The sequence below is a fragment of the Cynocephalus volans genome, chromosome 10 (assembly GCF_027409185.1).
Source record: "Cynocephalus volans isolate mCynVol1 chromosome 10, mCynVol1.pri, whole genome shotgun sequence".
Taxonomy (NCBI): domain Eukaryota; kingdom Metazoa; phylum Chordata; class Mammalia; order Dermoptera; family Cynocephalidae; genus Cynocephalus; species Cynocephalus volans.
In genome coordinates, this window is record NC_084469.1 from 55,931,546 (window position 1) to 55,952,747 (window position 21,202).

The 21,202-nt window shown below is 47.8% G+C and overlaps 1 protein-coding gene across 4 annotated transcripts in view; it reads left to right on the top strand.

Annotated features, from left to right (window-relative positions):
* Positions 1-21,202, top strand: part of SIPA1L3 (signal induced proliferation associated 1 like 3) — a 230,366-nt gene that overhangs the window by 159,926 nt on the left and 49,238 nt on the right. For all 4 annotated transcript variants that reach the window (XR_010024615.1, XM_063110753.1, XM_063110754.1 and 1 more), the window contains exons 10-12: positions 4,727-5,001; positions 11,823-12,074; positions 12,857-12,994. Coding sequence is in view for 3 of the 4 variants with exons in the window: in XM_063110753.1 (XP_062966823.1) it covers positions 4,727-5,001; positions 11,823-12,074; positions 12,857-12,994 (665 nt within the window). In the remaining variant the exon portion in view is untranslated. The remainder of the gene's footprint in view (positions 1-4,726; positions 5,002-11,822; positions 12,075-12,856; positions 12,995-21,202) is intronic.

Here is a 21,202-nt window from a genome sequence, read left to right on the forward strand (position 1 = left end):
GCAGGCATCTAGCCTCAGGACCTTTGCACAGTCTGTACCCTCTTTCCAATTTTCCAGAATACTCTTTCCCTAATCCCCATGTGGCTCGCTCCCTCCCCTCCTACAAGGCTGTAGTCACAAGTCACCCTGTCACTGAGGCCTCTTTATCTGAGACTGCAAATTCCCTTCCTGGACTTGGCCTGAGGCATATTCCACCTGCTTTGCCTGCCTCACCACTATCTGACATGTGTTTATGTGGTAGTTGTTCGCTGCTGTGTCCTCAGCACCTGGTACAAAACAAATGCTTAGTGAACATGTACTGAGTACATGCATGAATGTGTGCTCTCCTGTAGTGATTGCAGTAGTGAACGCTTGGGGGGCAACTATGTGTCAGACCCTGCTCAGTGCTTTGCATGGCTTTGCATTTCTTCCACACAGAAGCCCAACGAAGTAGGTACTGCTATCCTCACTTCACAGATGAGGAAACTGAGGCCCAGAGAGGTAAAATGACCTTCACAGGGCCCAAAGTGAGGTAAGAGGCTTGGTCCTTAAACATTAGGCTATTCCACCTCCCAAAATCCTGATGGCAGCTGGCATTTCTTGAGCAGGGACCATGCCAGGCACTATGCCAGGTTACATATTTTACCCGCATCCATCCTCTCTGTGCTGCTCTGTCCCATGCCCACCCCCATGCCTTCTGTTGGAGCACATTTCCACAGCCATTCCCCCACACCCTGCCTCAACACCTCAAAGTCTTCTGAGGAACCAGTGGGCCAGAACACAATGACATAAGCCATCTTCTGAGAATAGGTAGGTGCATCGTAAAGGACTCATGACAGTGAGTCTCTCTTCTTTGTCAGGACTTCCAGGGTGAAGATCCCACCCCCACCCCCATTGCTTCATTTGTTAATAGAACAAGTTTTATTATGTGCCTGGCCCTGGGCTGAGCAGTGCTGGGACAGAGCAGTGACCATAGTGGGCCCAGGCCTGCCCTCATGGGACTCCCATCTGGGGCAGATATTGAATAAGGAATTACAAGTGCCAAGAGGTTAAAAGGGGGGTGTTGAGGATGCCAGGAGAAACTATCACAGGGAGCAAAATTAAATGAAGAGAAGGCCTCAAGTCCACAGGTTGGATACAGCCCACAGACATATTTAGTTACCACAGCTTAACATTTAAAGGATTTTGTATCAATCTGGTTTTCTGGCTTCTCTTGAAAAACTGGGGGATCTGGCTATACTGGGCCCACATTTGCACAGGGAAATGGTCACCTGAAGCAGAGTGATAGGTGCCCCCCGTAGATGGGGCACATGTGCACTGGCCCACATCTTTTGTTACGTTACCCACCAGGTGCCCAAGCAGGTGAGCTGGGCCCAGGGAATGGGAAGGGCCTCCCTGAGGAAATGACTTTTAAACTGAGACTAGAACAGTAAGTAAGAATTAATGAAATTAATAAAAGAGAAAATGGCCGGGGAGCAGCACAGCAGCAGGTAATACGTCGTCGTGGCTAAAAGCAAGGATTAAGGAGTCATCTGCCTTGTGACCTTGGGAACTGACATCACCTTCAGTTTCTTCATCTGTGAAATAAGCAAATTTGTTGTACCTACTACCTCATAAGTGAGATATCAGTGAAATTGGGCATAGAAAGGGCTTACCCCAGTGCCTGGCATACAGATCGGCTCCCAGGAAAATGAGCTTTGACAAGGGACCTGGGCACTGTGGCTGTATGATGCAGCAGAGATTTCTTTGGGTTGGTTTGTGTGTTTGGTGTTATAAGCTGCTTCCTATGCCCTGTATCCTTTCTGGAACCTTGTAAACCTCAGGAATGGCTCTCTTCATGTGGGGCTACCTTTCATTAGCGACAAAAGCAAAGCGACTGAAGTATTAGAATACTAAGTGACAGAGCGGCTCTCTCTTCCTTGTCTAAAATGATTTAAAGTAGCTGTAGTAGGTAGTTACAGATTGAATTGCTAAAATACAGTGAAGATCCAGTGGCTTAAATAAGATGGGAGTTTATTTCTCTTCTGATTAGTACTCAGGCTCATCAAGGCTGGCAGGGGCAGCCAATTAGGCCACACCAAGCCTCGGAGTTCCGGGCTTTTCCCACGGAGAGGCCCCCACCTTTCGGGAGCTCATGTCCCTTCCATCTTGCAGCTCCTCCTTTCCCTTGGATTGATTTAGATAAGTATTGTACTTATATGCATGGTCAAAGCTGAGTCAGTCCATATCCACGTTCCTGTCTACAGGAAGAGAGAAAACATGGATGTGGAGGACAAGCAACTTTATTTTTAAGATCATGAGGTTGAAGTTCCATCAGTTCATAACCTGTTGACCAAAACTGAATCATATGTTCTTACCCAGTTGCAAGGGAAGCTGAGAAATGTGGTCCCCAACTAAGTGGCCGGGTGCCCATCAAAACTGCGTTTTGCGGTGGGAGTCTTAGTACTAACAGGAAGAAAAGGAGAGGGATGATGGACGGCAGCTGGCAGTCCTCGCCACTGCTGTGTTTGTTGAGCTGTTACCTACACTCTGTCCGGGCCTCTGGGAAAGGTGGGAACAGCCCTGGATTCCGAGGGCTGGTGTGGCCTAATTGGTCATGGTCATGGGCACACAGGACTTTTCTTTATAACCCCCAGCCAAACTCTTTGCACACAAGGGTGACTGCTTCAAAGGGAAGAGGAATTTTAACCCCCAAAGGAGAAGTAATGGGCTGGGATAAATCCAGTCACAATTTTCTCTTTTGAGGCACTAAGCAATCAACTTTCAAGCCAATTACTTTTTAGCTATGGAGAATTTCAAACATACACAAAAATAGAGGGAATCATATGAACCCCTATCCCCATTACCAGCTTCAGCAGTTACTGACCCATGGGAGTCTTGTTTCTTCCTTCCCTCTCTTACCTTCTTGATTATTCTAAAGTAAATCCTAGGCATTATATCATTTCATATCTAAAACCTTCAATATTTATCTCTAAACGATGCAGACTTTAAAAATAAGTATTTTTTCTTGATCGCATATAAATTAACAATAATTCCTTATTGTCAGATAAACAGGTTGCCACCCATGAAAGGACTGTGAAATCAATTACTGGGTCTCAACAATTTTAAATGATAGGTGTTTTAGTCTGTTCGGGCTGCTATAACAAAATCCCTTAGACTGGGTGGCTTATAAACAACAGAAATTTATTTCTCACAGTTCTGGAGGCTGAGAATGGCAAGATGAAGGCACTGGCAAGTTTGGTGTCTGGTGAGGGCCCACTTTCTGGTTCACAGACGGAGCCTTCTCCCTGTGTCCTCGTGGTGGAAGAGGGGAATAAGCTCCTTTGGCCTCTTTTATAAGGGCACCAGTCCCATTCATGAGGGTTCCACCATAGCAATAGGATAGGAAAGAATAAAAAGCATCAAAGTACATCTCAGTAAGTAAAGGTAAGTACTATTTTGTGAAACATTGTTTTAGTCATATATGTTTCCCCCACATCCCAAATCCTCACTATCCAAATCAGGAACCAAACAGATGTGGTGACGTTTTCAGGTAAACCCTTCGCCATCCAAACTCTTACTTCTTGCTGTCCATACTCATGATTGTGATAGATTTAGATTGCATGGAATATTTGTATCTGTGGATGTCTATGTAAATGTGCAAATGCTTAGAGTAGTTTGTGACATAAAATTATTTTTTACTTTGAGGTGTGATCAGAAGAGCATGAAAGCCAGTGCTCTAGTAGGTACATGAAATAGCATAAAGTCTAGCGAGGGAATGACTGCTCACAGGAAATGTGAACCAATACCTGTTCTAGTTCCATAATGCAATTTTAGGAGAGGGCAGGCAGATCTTGATATAACCTGCTTAATAGCCATAGCTTGTTAATTTCATCTTTTTTTTTTATCCCAAGAAGAGGAGGGAATCACTAATGGCATGCTGAGGGTCTGGGTATTCTGTTCATCAGGTCCTCGTATATTATGCTAATACATTATCGTGGGGACAATCTCACACAAGCAAAGCACTGGAGGCAAGGCCCTGTGTGGTCTGGTCAGCTGTGTGTTGGGGGAAGTTCTGAGGAGGAGATGGTTTGTGCCTCCGAGAATGCTGTCATGAAGTAAAAGAATATGACATGAGCCCCCCATCGGGAAAGGATCCCAGTATTGCTGTTCTGTTGCTTCTCATGCTTTTTTTGGTTCAAGTCATTGTGTTAGTCTATATTTGTGGCTTTAAACAACATAGGTTTATTTCTTGCTTATGCTACATGTCCGTCCCGGGTTCAGCTGTGGGCTCTGCTCCACATTGTTCTAACACTGGGACTCAGCTGTCTGAACAGCTACCACTCTCTAGATTATTACTGGTCTCTGTGGCAGAGGGAAAAGGCCTATGTAGCATCTCCCACTGGCAATTAAACACCCCTTCCCAGAGGACATGCCAGTTGCACTCACAGCTCACCCACCTGACCACAAAGTGGGCAAAAAGTACGATCCCACCAGACACCGGGAAGGAGGGAGGGAGGGACGTTCAGAGCCATGGTCCTGAAAGGTCATAAGCCACAGAGTTGCATTTCCACGTTTCCTCCCCAGAAATCAGGAACCTGGACTGGAACCAGATGGATGCTCACCTACCTGTTACCCTGGCATCACCTGGGAGGGTAAATGGGAGTCGGCAGGTCTTTGGCCTCAGAGTGGGGAATCTGACCCAGGGTTCTTCTGGAGGAACTGATTCAAACAGCTTCTAAGGCTCAGTCCCACCCATTGCCTCCAGGTGATGACCAATGGCTGGGAGACGGTGGACATGACCCTGCGGCGGAATGGGCTCGGACAGCTGGGCTTCCACGTGAAGTACGATGGGACGGTGGCTGAGGTGGAGGACTACGGGTTTGCCTGGCAGGCTGGCCTCAGGCAAGGCAGCCGGCTAGTGGAGATCTGCAAGGTGGCCGTGGTCACACTGACTCACGACCAGATGATCGACCTACTGCGCACCTCTGTCACTGTGAAGGTGGTCATCATCCCACCTTTTGACGACGGCACACCCCGGAGGTAAGGGCTTATACTCTGAAAGGTGGGAGCCAGGTGGGAGTTGGCAGCCCCCATAGTGCTGACATGAGGCCTCTCTGGTGCTGTCACTTGAGGCCTTGTAGTGGGGATAGACAAGCACTTTCTCAGCAGGAATAGTGATAACAGTGACTAGGTGACAGGAGTGAACATCTTTTGAACGCTTGCTGTGTGCCAGTTACTGGTTTAAGCTCATTATTCCTATTTTGTAGACGAAGCACAATGTCAGAAGTAACTTGTCTGAGGGCACACTGCACTTCATCTGTTTGTTTAGCACATATTTACTAAGCTCCGGCTACACGCAAACTCCATTGGAAGTGCTGGGGATGTAGTGATGCACAAAACAAAGTGCCTGCTCCTTCAGAGTTTGTATCCTACAGGGAAAGACAGGTGGTAAAGAAAGATATATGTGATACAGGATACAGGGGATGAATTCTGAGAAGAAAATTAAAGCAGGATAAACGAAGGGGCTGCAGCGTTGACAGGATTGCTGCTTACAGAGGTAGACAGAGAAGACTCTAGTAGGCTCCAAGCCCAAGGCAGGTATGTGGCTTTCTGGGCCAGTGGGCTCCAGACAGGAGCTACCCAGGGCAGTCACCCAAGTGTGCATGGCCTGGTGTGATCCTGGAGCACAGGGAGGCTGGAGTCAAGTGAGCAGGGTGAGAGCTGGGAGAAAAGGGCCATGGGGAGCAGCTTGGGTTTTATTCTAAGCACAATAGGAAGCCAGTGGAAGACTTGTTTCTTTTGTCTTGTTTCATTTTTTAATGGAACATTTGAAACATAATAAAAATATACTGAGCCCCCAGTTTGAACACTTACCAACATGAGGCCAGTTTTTTTGTATTTTGTTTTTATAATCTCTACATCCTTCCCTGCCTCCCCACCTTGGATTATCTGAAACAATCACAGAACCTCAGAATGTATCTCTGCACAATAAGGACCTTTTTTTAAAAATTACACCTGACAAATTTAACAGTAATTCCTTAGTGTCAACTATAAATCTTTAAATTTTCCCTATTGTATCATAGATATGTAGATTTTGGGGGGTTGTTTTTTCTTTTCTTTTTTTCTTTTTTTTTGGTGTCTGGCTGGTACAGGGATCTGAACCCTTGACCTTGGTGTTATCAGCACCACATTCTAACCAAGTGAGCTAACCAGATGTATAGCCAGCCTGATATGTAGTTTTAAAAAAACCACTCTGTTACTCAGGATCCTCCTGTTGATGTATCTCCTGAGGTTCTTTTAATCTGGAAATTTCCCCTCCCTCTTTTTTTTCTTTGCAGTTTATTTTGTGAAGAACCAGGTCACTTGTCCCCAGTGTTTCCCACTTCTTGGATTTAGCAGACTGCTCCCCATGGTGTCCCCACCAGTTCCTCTAGCACATGTATTTTCCATAAACTAGAGTCTGAGATAGAATCTTGATCAGTTTCTGGATGAATGTCTTTCAGCCACATTTCTAGGTGTGCATCCATCAGGAGGTGTCTCTGCAAGTGATGCCAAGGGTCAGCAGAGGGTTCAGACGGTGGCAGCCTGGTGGCACCATCGTCGTACACTTGCCATCAGCACTCCACCTCAGCAGCCATTTGTGGTCACTGCCTAGATTCTTTATTTTATACGGGCTGCAGAGGAGTGATGTCCCAATTCTATCATTCCTTCTTCATTGATTGGCCGGCATTCTTCTAAAAAGAACTTTCCTTCAGTAACTATTCAGTTACTCTGAGGTATAATTATACAGGGAAGGCAGGATAGATGTAGTTTTCAGAATAATGAGTTGGTACCCTAGTGACCGCCATAGGTGACCAATGAGAGAGAGAGAGAGAGAGAGAGAATGAATGAATTACTGTGTTCCAAGCTCCAGAAACACAGTGGCACAGAGGACAGGCAAGGCCTTGGCCTTCATGGGGCTAATGAATGGGTCAGGGGAGACAAACAATAAACAAGTAAACAAGATTATTTCAGATAGCAAAAGGGGGAGGCAGTGGAGTGTAGTGGGGAAAGCAGGCTCTGCAGTGAGGTTGCCTAGGTTTGAATCCTGGCTCTTCCCCTCATTAACTGTGACCCTGGGCATCCAGCCTCACCACTTCACCTGTTTCTTCATTCATAAAATGAGAACAGTAATAGATGCTTTCCCCAAAGGTGGTTGTAAAGTTGAAGGAGAGACTTACAAAGCACATAGAACAGCACTTGGCCCACAGGAGGTGCTCTGGAGACACTAGCTGTAAGATGCTGGGTGTGAGGAAGATAAAGGGCACATAGCCTAACACTGGACAGGGGGTCAGGGAAGGAGTGAGGCAAGAACAAAGGCCCTCGGCTTGTTGACAGACCAGAAAGAGAGCCTTTGTGGCTGGAGCAGATGGAGCCAAGAGGAGAGCACAAGCTGAGGTGACGCTAAGTGCCATATTCAAACATGGCCTCGCTGGGCCCATGCTAGGGCTGGCATGATCCCCACTTTACAGATGAGAAAACTGAAGCCAAGAGTGGATAAGTCACCTGTGCAGAGTTGCACAGCTAGTAAGTGGCAAAGCAAAACTCAAGTCCAGGTTTGCCTATCTCCATTATACTCTGTTGCCTCTAAAAGCCATCAAGAGCTATGGGAATGTGAGTGTGACACTGTCCCACCCTCCTGAGTCATGCCTCCTCTGAATTAGACGGGGACAGTTCTGGAAAGGCCTGAGCCCTGAAACCAAGGACTCAGCCATCCCCACTCACACCCTCAGTCCCTTAACCACAGGACTTCAGTCAAGCCCCAGCCGTCCCCTGTCCCCAGCCCTCTTCCCATGCCTTCTTCCACCTCTGCACGGAGCCAAGGCCCAGCCACACCCACTCAGATCTCTGCAGGGGCAAGTCAAGCCAAGGTACCACCACAGGCGAGTTTCCAAGGTTGTGCTTCTCAGGCAAGGACACAACCTCCCTGCCTCTCCTACACACACTCACATTCATACTCACACTTGTTCATGCAGTAAGCCAGATTGCCTGTCGGATGACTCCAAAACTCACAGAGCTCAAGAGAGGCCACAAAGGCATCCCCAGACATGCCTTTGCAAAAGCAGGTAGGGACAGAAGTCTGCGGTTCTCTGGTTTGGGGGAGACAAGGCCAGGGAGGGTGCAACCAGACAAACAAGTTCTGCTCCCTGCCCTATTTAGGAAGAAGACTATCATCCTGCTCCTTTTACAAGGCTGCTGCCAAAACAGGATCTCCTTTTTACAGCGGCAGGTGGATTGGGACTTGGGTGATGTTTGATGTTCTTTAAATGCAGAGGTGTTTAGCTGACCTCATTTGCAGAGCTAATAACCCTAGCTTTGGGGTCCCTCCTGCCTCTCACTGCAACCCTGGCTCCTGGCTTGATTATCTGATAAGCCCTGAGAGGAGCCCGCAGGGATGGGGCAGAGGTGCTGCCACCAGCCAGGCTCTGCATGGTGTGCATCCAGACTCCATGCTCTTCAGACACTGAGTAGAGTACAAGGGTCATCCTCCCACCACCGGGCCAGAAGGCTGGAGTTCTTGAGTGAGCTGACGCCTCTGAGCCACAGCTGATCTGGCTCAGGTAGCCAGGAGGACATCCCTGATCCTCTGATGTGTCATCGTGACCTTGGGCACTTGTGCAGGCTCAGGAGGGATGCTCTCATCTGGCTGTCTCTGTTGCTGCCCAGTGGGGACAGCGATCCTGGGATGTTTCTGTTCCCTTTACTTAGACCCAAGGCCTGGAGTCGGGCATATTGAAACCTCATAAGTGAGTGAGTAGAAGAGAAAAGAAAGGAGTCCCCATAAACCCTAGAAAGTAGGCTGTCAGGAATCAAGGAAAAGACGGCAGTGAGGAAAAGTGGTTGGAGAGCCCAGGGGGGCATTCCCCCTCAGACGTCTCCCACACGTGGGCCAAGAGGTTGGAACAGAATATTAATATTTTTGGTGAAGGAAAAAGACAGGAAGCAACCTGAATATTCATCCACAGGGGACTGGCCAAGTAAATCCCAGGTCGTCTGGGTGATGCAAGATTAATCAGTGGTTTAAAGAAAATGAAGTGAGTCTGTTTTGCTGAAAGGGCATGGAAAGATGTATTGTTAATTGGGGCCGGGGGACAGGTGCTCTGCAGGGGTACAGGGTGCTCTTATTTTAAATAATGTTTGTCTGCATAGGATATTTCTAAAATAACATATAAGAAACTAGGAGCAAAGTTTGCTTCTGGTGGGTGAAACTGAGTGACAAGGATGCCCTTTTATACCATTTTAATCTTTGGAAACAATACAAAAACTACATTGATGAAGTGAGGCTTCTCAAATGGTATTGTGTGTCAACTTCATCGCAGGCAGCTCAGTAAAATGCAGATTCCTGGGCCCTGCCTCAAGGGGAATTCTGCTATGGATGATCTGAGATGGGGCCCAGGAATCTGCATTCTTTACTGAGCACTCAGGGTGATTCAGATGCTGGTGGTTTTCAGATCACTGGGGAAAGCTGGAGAGAAGGATCTGGGAAGGAATTTTTTCCAGCACCCCTAGGTAAGCATGGTTGGATTTCAGAAAGTGAAAGGGAAACTTCAGCTTCTGAGTTCGTGGGAAGAGCAGATAGATAGTCCACAGAATCAGCTAGAGAAGGCAACAGCATCAGCTCCTGTTTGTTCAGAGTCTTTGCTAATGTTCATGGAATGCTCACAGCCACCCCCATCTTACAGATTAGCAAACTGAGGCTCTGAGAAGGAAATCAATCACCCAAAGCTACACTGATATTAACAGAGCTAGGATCTGAACCGGCCACCTGGCCCAGGAGCCCTGGCTCTCAATCACTCTGTGCTGCCTTCAAAGTGGTTGAATGATATTTCCCTCTTTGAGGTCGTACCCAGAGACTCCTGGCCCAAAGGGAAGCTGTCAGGGAGAAGTCAAGGACCCAAGAAGTCTACCCCCTAGCTCCCAGACCACTGTATAGTGGGCCAGTGTGGTGATGGTTAAAGTTGGGGGCTTTGGCATCAACTTACTGTATTTAAACCTAGTTTCTACCTCTGACTGGTTGTGTGACCTTGGACAAGTTACTTAACTTCTTTGTGCCTCAATTTACTTATCTCTAAAATGTTTTGTAGGGATGGCTGGTTAGCTCAGTTGATTAGAGCACAGTGTTACAACACCAAGGTCAAGGGTTCGGATTCCTGTACTGGCCAGCCACCAAAAAAGTGAAATAAAATGTGTTGTACTGATCAGGACTCTGGGTACCAGCAACAGAACCAACCCAAACACAGTGAAGCAAAGTCTTCACTGGCTCATGTACCTAACAAGAGTAGGAGATAGGTCAAGATCTAAACATGGCTGTATCCAGGGGCCCAAGCACTCCGTCAGTGGTCTCCCTCTCTCACCTGTTTCCTTTTCTGTGTTGCTGTCATTCTCAGGTAGTCTCCCACCTCACAGGGACCAAGATAATTCCTCCCTACACAGCTCTGAACTTAGGGCTTCCTAACTCAGCAGCCCCAGTAGAAATAGATCCTTCCCTCAGTGGTTCTAGAAATAGTACCAGAGTTGATGTTCATTGGCTCTGATTGGTCTTGCTTAGGGTTCCTAACAATCCTGTGCAAGTCATTGTGTCCAGGAGGAGAAAAGTTTCTGATTGGTGAGGACTGAGTCACATGCTCATACCAAGAGCTAGGAAGTGGAGTCAGCCCTACCCGAGCACACAGATCTGTTATCAGAAGAAGAGGGTGCAGAAGCTGGGCAGGCAGGAATGGCAGGTGTGTGCTGCCTCGGGGTGATGATGATGCCTGCCTCCACCTCTGCCAAGACTGGCATATCTATGGGCTCTGTTAAATATTCGAATTGTTATTGTTCCTCACCTGGTACCTAGGGAGGCATTGACACCAGCCCGTCCAAAGAGACAGCTGGAAGGAATTGCTGATGTCAGCTCCAGCCATAATGCTGCTGGGAGCACAGTGTGTCAGGCCCAGGTGCTAGAGCACATCCTTAGCTCACCTCATGGCTCTTTAGCAGCCATGTCCTGGACCCACAGCCTCTAAGCTGCCAAGTCCACCAGATCTTTCGCCAAGTGGCCATGAAAGTCCCCTGGGCTCCAGGGAACTCAGGAAGGCCTCAGAGGACCATCTCAGTAGGGGCATGATAGCTCCCAGGCTGAGGGCGCCTCAGCGCTCAGCTCACACAGCTGCCAGGAGGTGGATTTCATGAGCACAGCCCCCTCCGTGGGCTCAGAGCCCCCTCCCATGCTGCACTGCAGCAGCAGTTGAGAATCCAGCCCTGCGCTCGGATCTCCCCTCCTGGAGCTGAGAACACTGTGGTGCATGTGCCTGCCTGGTCTGGGGGAAGTCACAGGCCGTTCTGCATCTATTTCAAGGTTCTGGATTTCGTGGCTTTTTTTTTTTTTTAACCACCCTGCTAAGTAGGTCACCTGCTCCTCTTCCAGCTGCCTTTGAGCTTCTTTGGAACAAGGCAGATACTGTCCTTTGATTCTGAGGGCATCCACCATTCTGGCCCTGAGTACCACCAAGGGGGACCAAGAGCCAAGACGGTCCGTGGAGGGCACTGGCAGACTCGAGGCTTTTGTCAGGGAGACAGGAGAGGAAGAGAAAGGAAGAGAGAGTGGGAGGAGGGGAGAGGAGGTACAGTAGAAAGGGCCTGGCAGTTGGAGCCCCTGTGTTGGGCCCTGTCCTGGTTGAGGACTCTGAGCTGGTGAGTTTCAGATCAATTTAAAGGGTATCCAGTCAGCCTTTAAAATAGGTTGTCATGGTTCGGGTTTGGCCAGGAAAACCCAGCCCAGGCAGCAGGCACACATGCTCATCAGCCAGGGACTTTCTAAGTAATGAAGTTTTTCTTCCCAGGGGCTGGCCGGAGACCTATGACATGAATACCTCGGAGCCCAAGACCGAGCAAGACAGCATCACCCCCGGGGGCCGGCCCCCGTACCGCAGCAATGCTCCCTGGCAGTGGAGCGGGCCCGCGTCCCACAACTCTCTACCAGCCTCCAAGTGGGCTGCTCCCACCACCCCTGGCCATGCTCAGTCCCTGAGCCGACCCCCTAAGCAGACCCCCATGGTCCCCTTCCGGGAGTCCCAGCCACTGCACAGCAAGAGGTAAGGACCTTCCCAGGGTCACTACCCCCAGTCCCCACCTCCCACCTGCCCCCACCCATCCTTTGTCCTCCGCTCCCTCCTGCTGCTTTTTCTCCTTTCTCTTGCTCACCTCGGTTTTCTACCTTCCTTCTTCCTTCTTCTCTTTCTGTCTCCCTCTGCTCCTCTGTTCCTCCCTTTGACTTTCATTGTTGCCTCTTGCCCGAGGGCCCAATGCTGGGGAGCTCAGTGCCTGTGGTTGGAAATTCACCTTACCAAGTATATGATTAAAACTCTATTTTTTTAGAAGTGAAGGGACTGCTAAGCACAAAATTTCGGACCATGATTTCTTCTTGAAGGAGGCAGGGAAATGGGAACAGTGGATGTGACTGTCACCATTCTAGTCCTTGGGGTGGGTGGTTGCTTCAGGGAGTTTATTATGATGACATATAACTTACAGATATTCTTTCGAATATATTATATACTAAACAATAAAATTTTCCAAAAAATGAAGGAATCCAACTTGCAGAGGAGTGCCTTGTCTCAGGAGAGGGGCGAGAATGGTCTTCAGCAGCCCCTGTCATGGCTGTAGAAACTGAGGGGTGGGGACACGGCAGTGGAACTGGGAAGAGGGGGCAGGGAGAACCCAGCTTCCCACCGCACTTTGCTCAGCAGCCACCTCTCCATCCCATGGAGTGGATAGCAGGTGACATGTGGCTGAGGGAAAGGTCTGTCTGTCCTCTGAGGGCAAGGGTAACGTCCCCACCATGCCCTGCCTCCTTCCTCTCTCCTATGTCTCATTCCAGGCCTGTCAGCTTCCCAGAAACCCCTTACACAGCATCACCAGCAGGGGCCGACAGAGTCCCTCCCTACCGACAACCTTCTGGGAGCTTCTCCACCCCCGGCTCGGCCACCTACGCAAGATACAAGCCATCCCCAGAAAGGTCAGAATTTCTTCATTCTTTTCAAATTAGGGAATCTGATGAAAGCTGTGGATCCTTCTTCCCCAGGAGATGAACACCCCCACACAATTTTATTTGCCATTTTATGAGGTTTCTGGACCCTTGAAGATCATCAGAGGACCTCGAGGGGTTGGTTGGCTGTGTCTCATGTTAAAATTTAGAGCAAAGCTGGACTGGGCAGGACTCACCATTGCCTTTCTTTGCTGCAGATTGTGATTACCATTTTCTTGACACCTGTGTCACATGTTTCAGCAAGACCATCTACCATCCAGCATGGCCAGTCATCTAACTCTCTCTAGCCCCCACCCCCTAATACTAGGCTATTGTCATTATCCAGTTTTCATGATCTTCGAGGCTTCAGTCCTGCCTCCTTGAAGCCATCCCTAACCTGGAAACCTAAGAGATCTTCCCAAACCCTCCATGGCTCCCCAGTGCCCTCAGGATAAACCCAAACTCTACAGCTTAGCATTCAAGTCCTGCAAGATCTTGTTCCCCAGCTGCCTTCAGCCCTAGCGCCCTGTGTCCTTCCTCCCCCCAGGTCCCTATCTCAGGGGCAGCCCCACAAAACCCCTGTCCTTAGGTCAGAGCCATGGACCACATCCTGGATGCCTCCTTTCCTCCTTCCCCCTGCTGTTGTCCATCCATTCAGACTCCTGAGAATCTCTGTCACCCACCCCCTCCCCCTCTCCCCACTGCCTTGCCCCATTCACCTCAGTGGGCTTTCAGCCTTCATCTTACCTTCTCTAGTCCCCTCTCCTCTCAGCAGCCAGAAAGATCTTTCTGTATCTGACCATGTTTCTCCCCTGCTCCAAATCCTCCCAAGACTCCCAGAGCCCTCAGGACAAAGCCTCAGCCCCTCGCTGTGGCCACCAAGGCCCCTCGCACTTCACACGTCTCATGCAGAGCTGCGTGGCAGCCGCACTGGCCGCTTTATTTCCTAGCTAGGCTGTCTGCATTTCAGATTCTTGCTCATGTTCTTCCCTTGGCCTGGAGATTCTTCATGCTCCTCACCGCATACACCACCACCATCCTGCCAGCTTAAGCTCCAGTGCTCCTCCTCCAGGAAGCCTTCCCTGGACCTCCCGAGCACAGGGTGAGGTGCTGCCCCTCAGTTCCCGGTGTGTTTGCTGAGCACTGTCATGGCCTTGATCACTCTCCATTCTATTAGCCCAGTTAAGAGTGTGTATACACATGTGTGTTCCTTGGGGGGGGCGGGGTGCTGTCCAGGATCTAGGAGTTTTCCATTTCATCTGTGTTCCTATCACACAGCACAGGGACGGACACATGGCTGATCTTTGGCATGTATTTGATGAAAGGATGGAGTGAGTGGATTTGTTTAAATAAAACCACTTGCCTTAAGACCAGCGATCAGTTCACTAAACTGGTGGTTTTCAATCTTAAGCATGTATCAGAATCACCCAGAGGAGGATGTGTTAAAATCCTGGGCCTCACCCCAAAGTTTCTGACCTGGTAGGTCTGGGTAGAGTGTGCCTAACCGATGCTAATGGTCTATGGACCATGTTCTCAGAACTGCCACACTAAACCATCATTAGAGTCTAAGCCTCTGTTGTAAAATTGAGAAAACATACTGTTTTAGTCTGTTTTGTGTTGCTATCACAGAAATACCTGAGACTGGGTAATTTATAAAGAAAAGAGGTTTATTTGGCTTACGATTCTGAGACAGCTGCATTTGGCATGGGCCTCAGGCTGTTTCTACTCATGGCAGAAAGTGGCAGGCAGCCGGCAGGTACAAGCAGATCACATGGTGAGAGGAAGTAAGAGAGAGAGAGAAGGTGCCAGGGTCCTTTTAAGCAACGAGCTCTTGTGGGAACTAATAGAGTGAGAACTCACTCATTAATCCCCCCTCCCCTAGGGAGAACATTAATCCATCTATGAGGGATCTGCCCCCATGACTAAATCAGTTTCCAACACTGAGACATTGGGGATCAAATTTCCACATGAGTTTTGGAAGGGACAACACATCCAAACTCCATCACATGCCCACTATTTCATCTTCTACTGGACACCATTCAACTTTCATTCATCAAAGGGTCTCAAGAGTCTTCCACATTCCAGGTGCTAGAAGGAACATTTGCGATACTCAGAGGTCAGTGCTTGCTGACTGTGGTAGAGAGAGGATCTTAGAAACCATGTGCCCCCTAATGAGCACTGTAATAGAGCAGAAAGGAACATAGCCCAGTCCTGGAGGTCTAGGCTGGCTGCCTGGAGGAGGTGACATTTGAGCAGAGCTTTGAGAGATTAGTAGGAGTTTGCCACAGAGAGGAGAGAGGAGGTCATTCCAGACTGAGCAGAGGCCACAGCCATGAATAAGCAGGATGGTGTGGAAAGCAGGAGGCACAGAGAGGAATCTGGTGTGTGGGAGATGGGCTGCCTGGGCAGCAGCAAGGGCTAAAGCTGGAAATGGCAGCTGGCACGGAGTGATTAGCCAATGACAAAGGCGTTGGGGATGATGTTACTGGTGACTCTTGGGAGCAGGGTTTTTTCCCCCCAAAGTCTTGGTGTCCACCCTTTATTAGTTTTTAACTTTTTATTTTGAAATAATTACAGATTCATAGGAAGTTGCAAAAAAATGAACAGGGAGGTCTCATGAACCCTTCACCTAGCCTCATCCATTGTTAACATCTTACGTAACTATAATACAATATCAAAACAAGAAATTGACATTGATTCAAGCCATAGAGCTATTCAGAATTCACCATTTATACATGCACTCACTTGTACATGTGTGTGTGAATGTAGTTCTGTGCAATTTTATTACATGTGGAGTCTTGTGTGACCATCACCAAATGACCCCTCATGTGATCCTTTTATAGCCACACTCATCCCCTCCCCCATCCCTAACCCCTGGCAACCATTAATCTGCTCTGCATCTCTTTAATTATTACTTCATGAATCTTACTTTTTAAGGAATCATACAGTATGTATCCTTTTGAGATTGTCTTTTTAACTCAGCGTAATATCCTTGAGGTTCATCCAAGTTGTTGCATATGTCAGTAGTCAAGTCCTTGTTATTGCCGCGTTGTATTCCATGGTATTGTATGTACCACAATCCAACCACTTACTCACGGACAGATATTTGGGTAGTTTCTGGGTTTTTGTTTACTATAGATATTCATGCTATGAATACATACATTCAGGCATACAAGTTTCTGCAAGTTTCTCTAGGATAAATGCCCAAGAATACAGTTACTCATGATAAGTCCGTTTACCTTCCCACCAGCAGGTATGACTGATCTAGTTTCTCCAAATGCTTGCTACCATTTGGCTTTGTCACTATTTTTCATTTTAGCTGTTCTGATAGGTATGTAGTGATATCTCTTTGTGGCTTTAATTTGCATTTCTCTGATGGCTAACGATGCTGAGCATCTTTTCATGTGCTTATTTGCCAACTGTATATCCTCTTCGGTGAAATGTCTATGCTTTCTTTTGTATATTTTCTAATTGGATTCAATGCTTTTTGATGTTTGAGAGTTCTTTGTACATTCAAGTCCTGTGTCAGATATGTGATTTGCCAGTATTTTCTCCCAGTCTTTTTTTTTTTTTTTTTTTTCTTTTTCTTCTTCATTACAGGGTCTTTTACAGAAAAAAAGTTTTCAATTTTGATGAGGTCCAGATTACCATTTTTTTTCCTTTTATGAATCATGTTTTTCGTGTTGTCTAAGACCTCTTTGCCTAGTCCTGGGTCCTAAAGATTTTTTTGTATCTTTTTCCTAGAAGTTTTACTGTTTTACATTTATGTTCATGATCCATTTTGATTTAACTTCTTTTTTTAGTTAACTTTTGTATAAGGTAAGAGGTTTAGTTTGAGGTTCCGTCTTTGCCTGTGGATGTCTAATTTGCTCCAGCACCATTCATTGAAAAGATTATCCCTCCTCCATTGCATTGTTTTTGCTCCTTAAAGGAAAAATTAACTGGGGTGAAATTAATTGGGCATATTTGTATGGATTTCTGGGTTCTCTAGTCTGTTTCATCAGTCTGTATGCATGATCATAGTGAGTCCTCCCAGCAATTCCATGAGGTGGGTAGTTTAATTATTCCCATTTTATGGAGGGGAAGCTGAGACTCAGTGAGGTGAATTTACTTGGCTAAGGTCACTCTGCCAGGAAGCACAGAGTCAGGAACCCAGGACTGTGATTCTGGAGGGTTGACCCTGACCCCAAAGCCGTCCTGCCTGCCTAAATGACTCTGAGCTCATCCTCCAAATCAAGGCAACATGCATGGTCCCCTCTGGAACTCCTGCCCATACTAGTACTCACATGGCTGTGATTTTGTGTTTCAGGTTCTCTGGCGTTGGCAAATGGGAAAATATCCCTTTTTCCTGGCACTCCATCTCTTCCCAGCCCACCCATTTCTTCCCAGAGCTGCAGTGGCACTTGCCTCTGCCCTCTCCAGCCCGTGTCTCAGCATTTTCTATCTCCATCAGCAGCAGGGTTCTGAACACTGCCAGATGTTTCTAGCATACCTCATGCTCAAAACCCCTAAATGCCTTTCACAGTTGGTCAGCAGCCTGTGGTAAATGGCCCCAGAGCAAGTCAGGTCTGCTCTAGTGGCCTTGGCCTCAGCTCCTTTCTCCTTTTCTTATTGCACAGTTGTCCCATGACGTCCTAGAGCCTGTGTGACCCAAGCCAGACATTCTAGCCCAGCCAGGGATATCTGTCCCCCTCAGGACCTCTCTTTCTCCAGCTGTCTTCTCCAGCAGGCCTGCTCCTTGCTGAGTTCATCAAGCTTTTGGGAGCATGAAGGCTCTCATAGGCAAAAGCTGTCCAATAGCCCATATTACAGAAGGGGGATGGCACGGCCATTAAGAGTTCAAAGCCAAATGTTTATGCCTCATCAGTTATGTTAGTGTAGGCAAGTGACCCAACCTCTCTGCACCTCCATTTGCTCGTGTCTGTCTCTGAGCAGTGTTGTGAATATTCAAGGAGGACAACCATAGAGAACACTCAGAGCTGTGCCTGGTACACAGTAAGCGCTCCATAAAGGTCATTACTGTCACTGCTGAGTGAATGGCCTGTGCTGGTGGCTGGGATGCAGAGGCTGGTGGACGCTGTCCCTGTCCTCAGGAGTTTGCTACCTTCGTGTGCAAGATGAACAAACCACCAAACTCACTACGAAGTGTTAGGACAAAAACATGTGTCAGGCTCAGCAAGCCTACAGGGCTGGACTGAGACCCAAACATTTGTTCATCAGGCCCCCTGGCTGGCTTTTTTTTTCTTTTTTTCCATCTGTTTTTCTCTGCCAGCTCCATAAAGAGCAATACATCAGTTAGGAGGCATTTGACTACAAGAGACAGAAAACCTAATTTAAGAAGGCATGAAGCATTAGGGGATTTATCTTCTCCCATAATAAAAAAATCCAGAGATAGGACAGCTCTAGGGGTGGTTAATTCTGCAGCTCAGGATGTCCTCAGGGACTTGGCTCCACCACTGACCCCACAATGACTACCGTGGCCCCAAGTAAAACCAGTGCCCTGCAGAAGAAGAGGGAAGAGCTTCATTTTGTTTATAAGAGTCAAGGAACTGGATCACTTGCCCACCCCAGACCAGTCCCTGGCAAGGTCACATTGGACCCCTTAAACTGTCAGGATTTACTCAAGTCATGTGACAGAGGGATGTCCACCAGAGCATAATCAGGGCTCCACCATCAGGGACAAAGGTGGTGACAGGTTGTTGGGGTGGCAGCCAACAATGACGACATCATCTGTCCACCCTTTTACCCAGTCATCCTGTGATTCTCTCATCCATTGTTCCATCAATCAGTGTAGGAGATTGACAAAAGAGGATGGAGCCCTCTGCTTGGGTGAGGCTCTTGCTCACATTCACATCTGTCTTGGAACTTTCCTCAGCGGCCAAGTGGGAAGCACAAGCCAGCATGCAGTAGCCTGACCCTGCTGATCTTAAGGCACCCCTCTGCCCTTGGCCTCCCCAGAGTCAGTACATCCAACTTCTGCCTGGAGATGCCTGAAACTGCAGCTAGTTAGTTTCTCACCAAAACCCAGACTCTTTATTTTTAACGTGATTTCATCTTCCAAGAAAAGATAGTCAGTTCTACCAGAATTTGGCAGTGATAGAAATGGTCCCAAATGGGACATATTCAGCATCCTCATGAATGGTCAATACAGGTCAGTCAGTCTGTGTTGGGATCATAAAAAATCTTGTTAGTAAGAGAATTACATGACTGGATAAAGTACATGCTGTCTTTGGGGACATTGGCTGTGAGGTGAAACATGATAAAACTGATGGGTCTATCAGTTAGGATTGTGTTTAGCTGCATAATGTAGAGCACGGTGATTCAGACAAGACAGTTTCTTTCTATCTCCCACATTGTCGGGGACCCAGGCTTCTCCTCCGGTCCTTGGCCTCTTGCCTCCTGGTCCAAGGTAGCTGTTCAAGCTGCAGCCTTAAGGAGATGATGAGGCAAAGGTGCCCACAGCAGACGTCTGAGGAGGTTTCCCAGCTACAAGTCACATATCAGACTTTCACTTTTATCTCATTGGCCAGAACTGCAAGGGGACCTGGGAAATGTAGTCTGTTGACCGACCACATTGGTGCCCCAGTACAGCAGGAATTCTGTTACTAAGGAGGAAGAAGAGAATATATATTGGAGAAGCAGCCTGCAGCGTCTGCCACTCATACTTCCCACTTTGCTCTGGCTGATCCCAGCCACTGCCGACGTTTTCCTTTAGTAGTCAGGATTTGATACCGACTTTATGGGAAATCTGAATAAACACATCAACACTTCAGTCTCCAGCTGTGGCACACTTCCAGGTGTGAAGTCGGCCATAAGGTGAAGATTGCTTCTAGTTGGTTGCCTTTGTAAAATCCCTTAAGTTGACAAAAACTGGGACCTCGGACATTAAGAAAAGTAAGAGTTGATGTTTTGTGCTTCCTGTGTTTTGATTCTGTCTTCCTTTCCTGGAGGTGGTAGAGGTCAAGGTTTGGTTGAGGGAAGAGAAGATAATACGTCTTTTCTTGGCAGGTGAGTAGAGTTGAGTTTTTGGGAAAGTCCGGTGCCGCTCCCAAGCACCCCTTTGCTGTGCTGGAGATGTTGAAGCCTAGGTGTTTAGAGCTTGTTCTTTGTTGAGGTAGCCTTGGCTTTGAGCTGGTAAGTGACCCTGGAGAAGTCAGTGAACTCCTCTATTGGATATTGGGGGTTGCAGCTTATCACCTCTCATCCCTGCCAGCTACTCCCAGGTTGAAAGTATGGGTGTAAGGAACCAAACGAGGAATCACAATCTCAGCATTATTAATAGAGGCTCAGTAATTCCCCCAAAGTACAGGGCCTATGTCAGTGAGGTGCTTCTGGCTAAAGTAACCAAAAGTTGGCTGGCTCAAACATTGTAGGAACTTGTTATCCTGCAGCCACTCCAGGGAGGGTCAATCCATCATCTCTAAGGGCTAAGTTCTTCCTACCTTCTCCCACCTTTAGTGTTGGCCTCACCCTCGGACTGGTAGCAAGAGGGCAAGAGCAACTTGTGGTGTTATATCTGGACCCAGCAACATATGGAGGAAAAAGAGAGGCCATCTTTTCTTGACGTCTCGCTTAGGAGCAAGGAGACTTTTCCCAGAAGCCCCCAAACAGAATTCTCTATTTTCAGTCAGGTTATGCTGGGTAGCAAACACCTGAAGATCTCTGTGACTTAAATCAACAAAGGTTTATTTCTCATCTACTCTGCAGTTCCACTGCTGGTAGGCAGGTGACCTCTCCGAATCCAGGCTGCCCGAGCAGTCACCATCTCCAAGTCACATCCCCTCACATCTCATTAGCCAAAATTGTGTCAAATGCCTGTCCCTGAACCAACCCCAGCCAGGAAGAAGAGGTTCTACCATGACTGGCTCTGATCTGAAGCGGAATGGGCATTGGGAGGTGTCCACAATCACTCCGTGGTATAGAGAATGCCACCAGGACGTGAGGCCACAGGGAGAACCTTCTGCCACTGTCTTCCTTAAATCCTGGCCCTTAACTGTGGGCATGTGGAGCCGGCCTCCAGGAGGATCTCTGTCTAGTGGATAACTTTCTTATTTCATCTACTCCACAACTCTGTGAGGCAGAAAATGTTACCTTATTTTTCAAATGAAAAAACTACAGCTCACATTGATGAGCATTTGCCTGACCAAGGTCATTTGGCTAGTGAGGGGTGGAACTAGCGTGTGAGCTCAGATTTGCCTT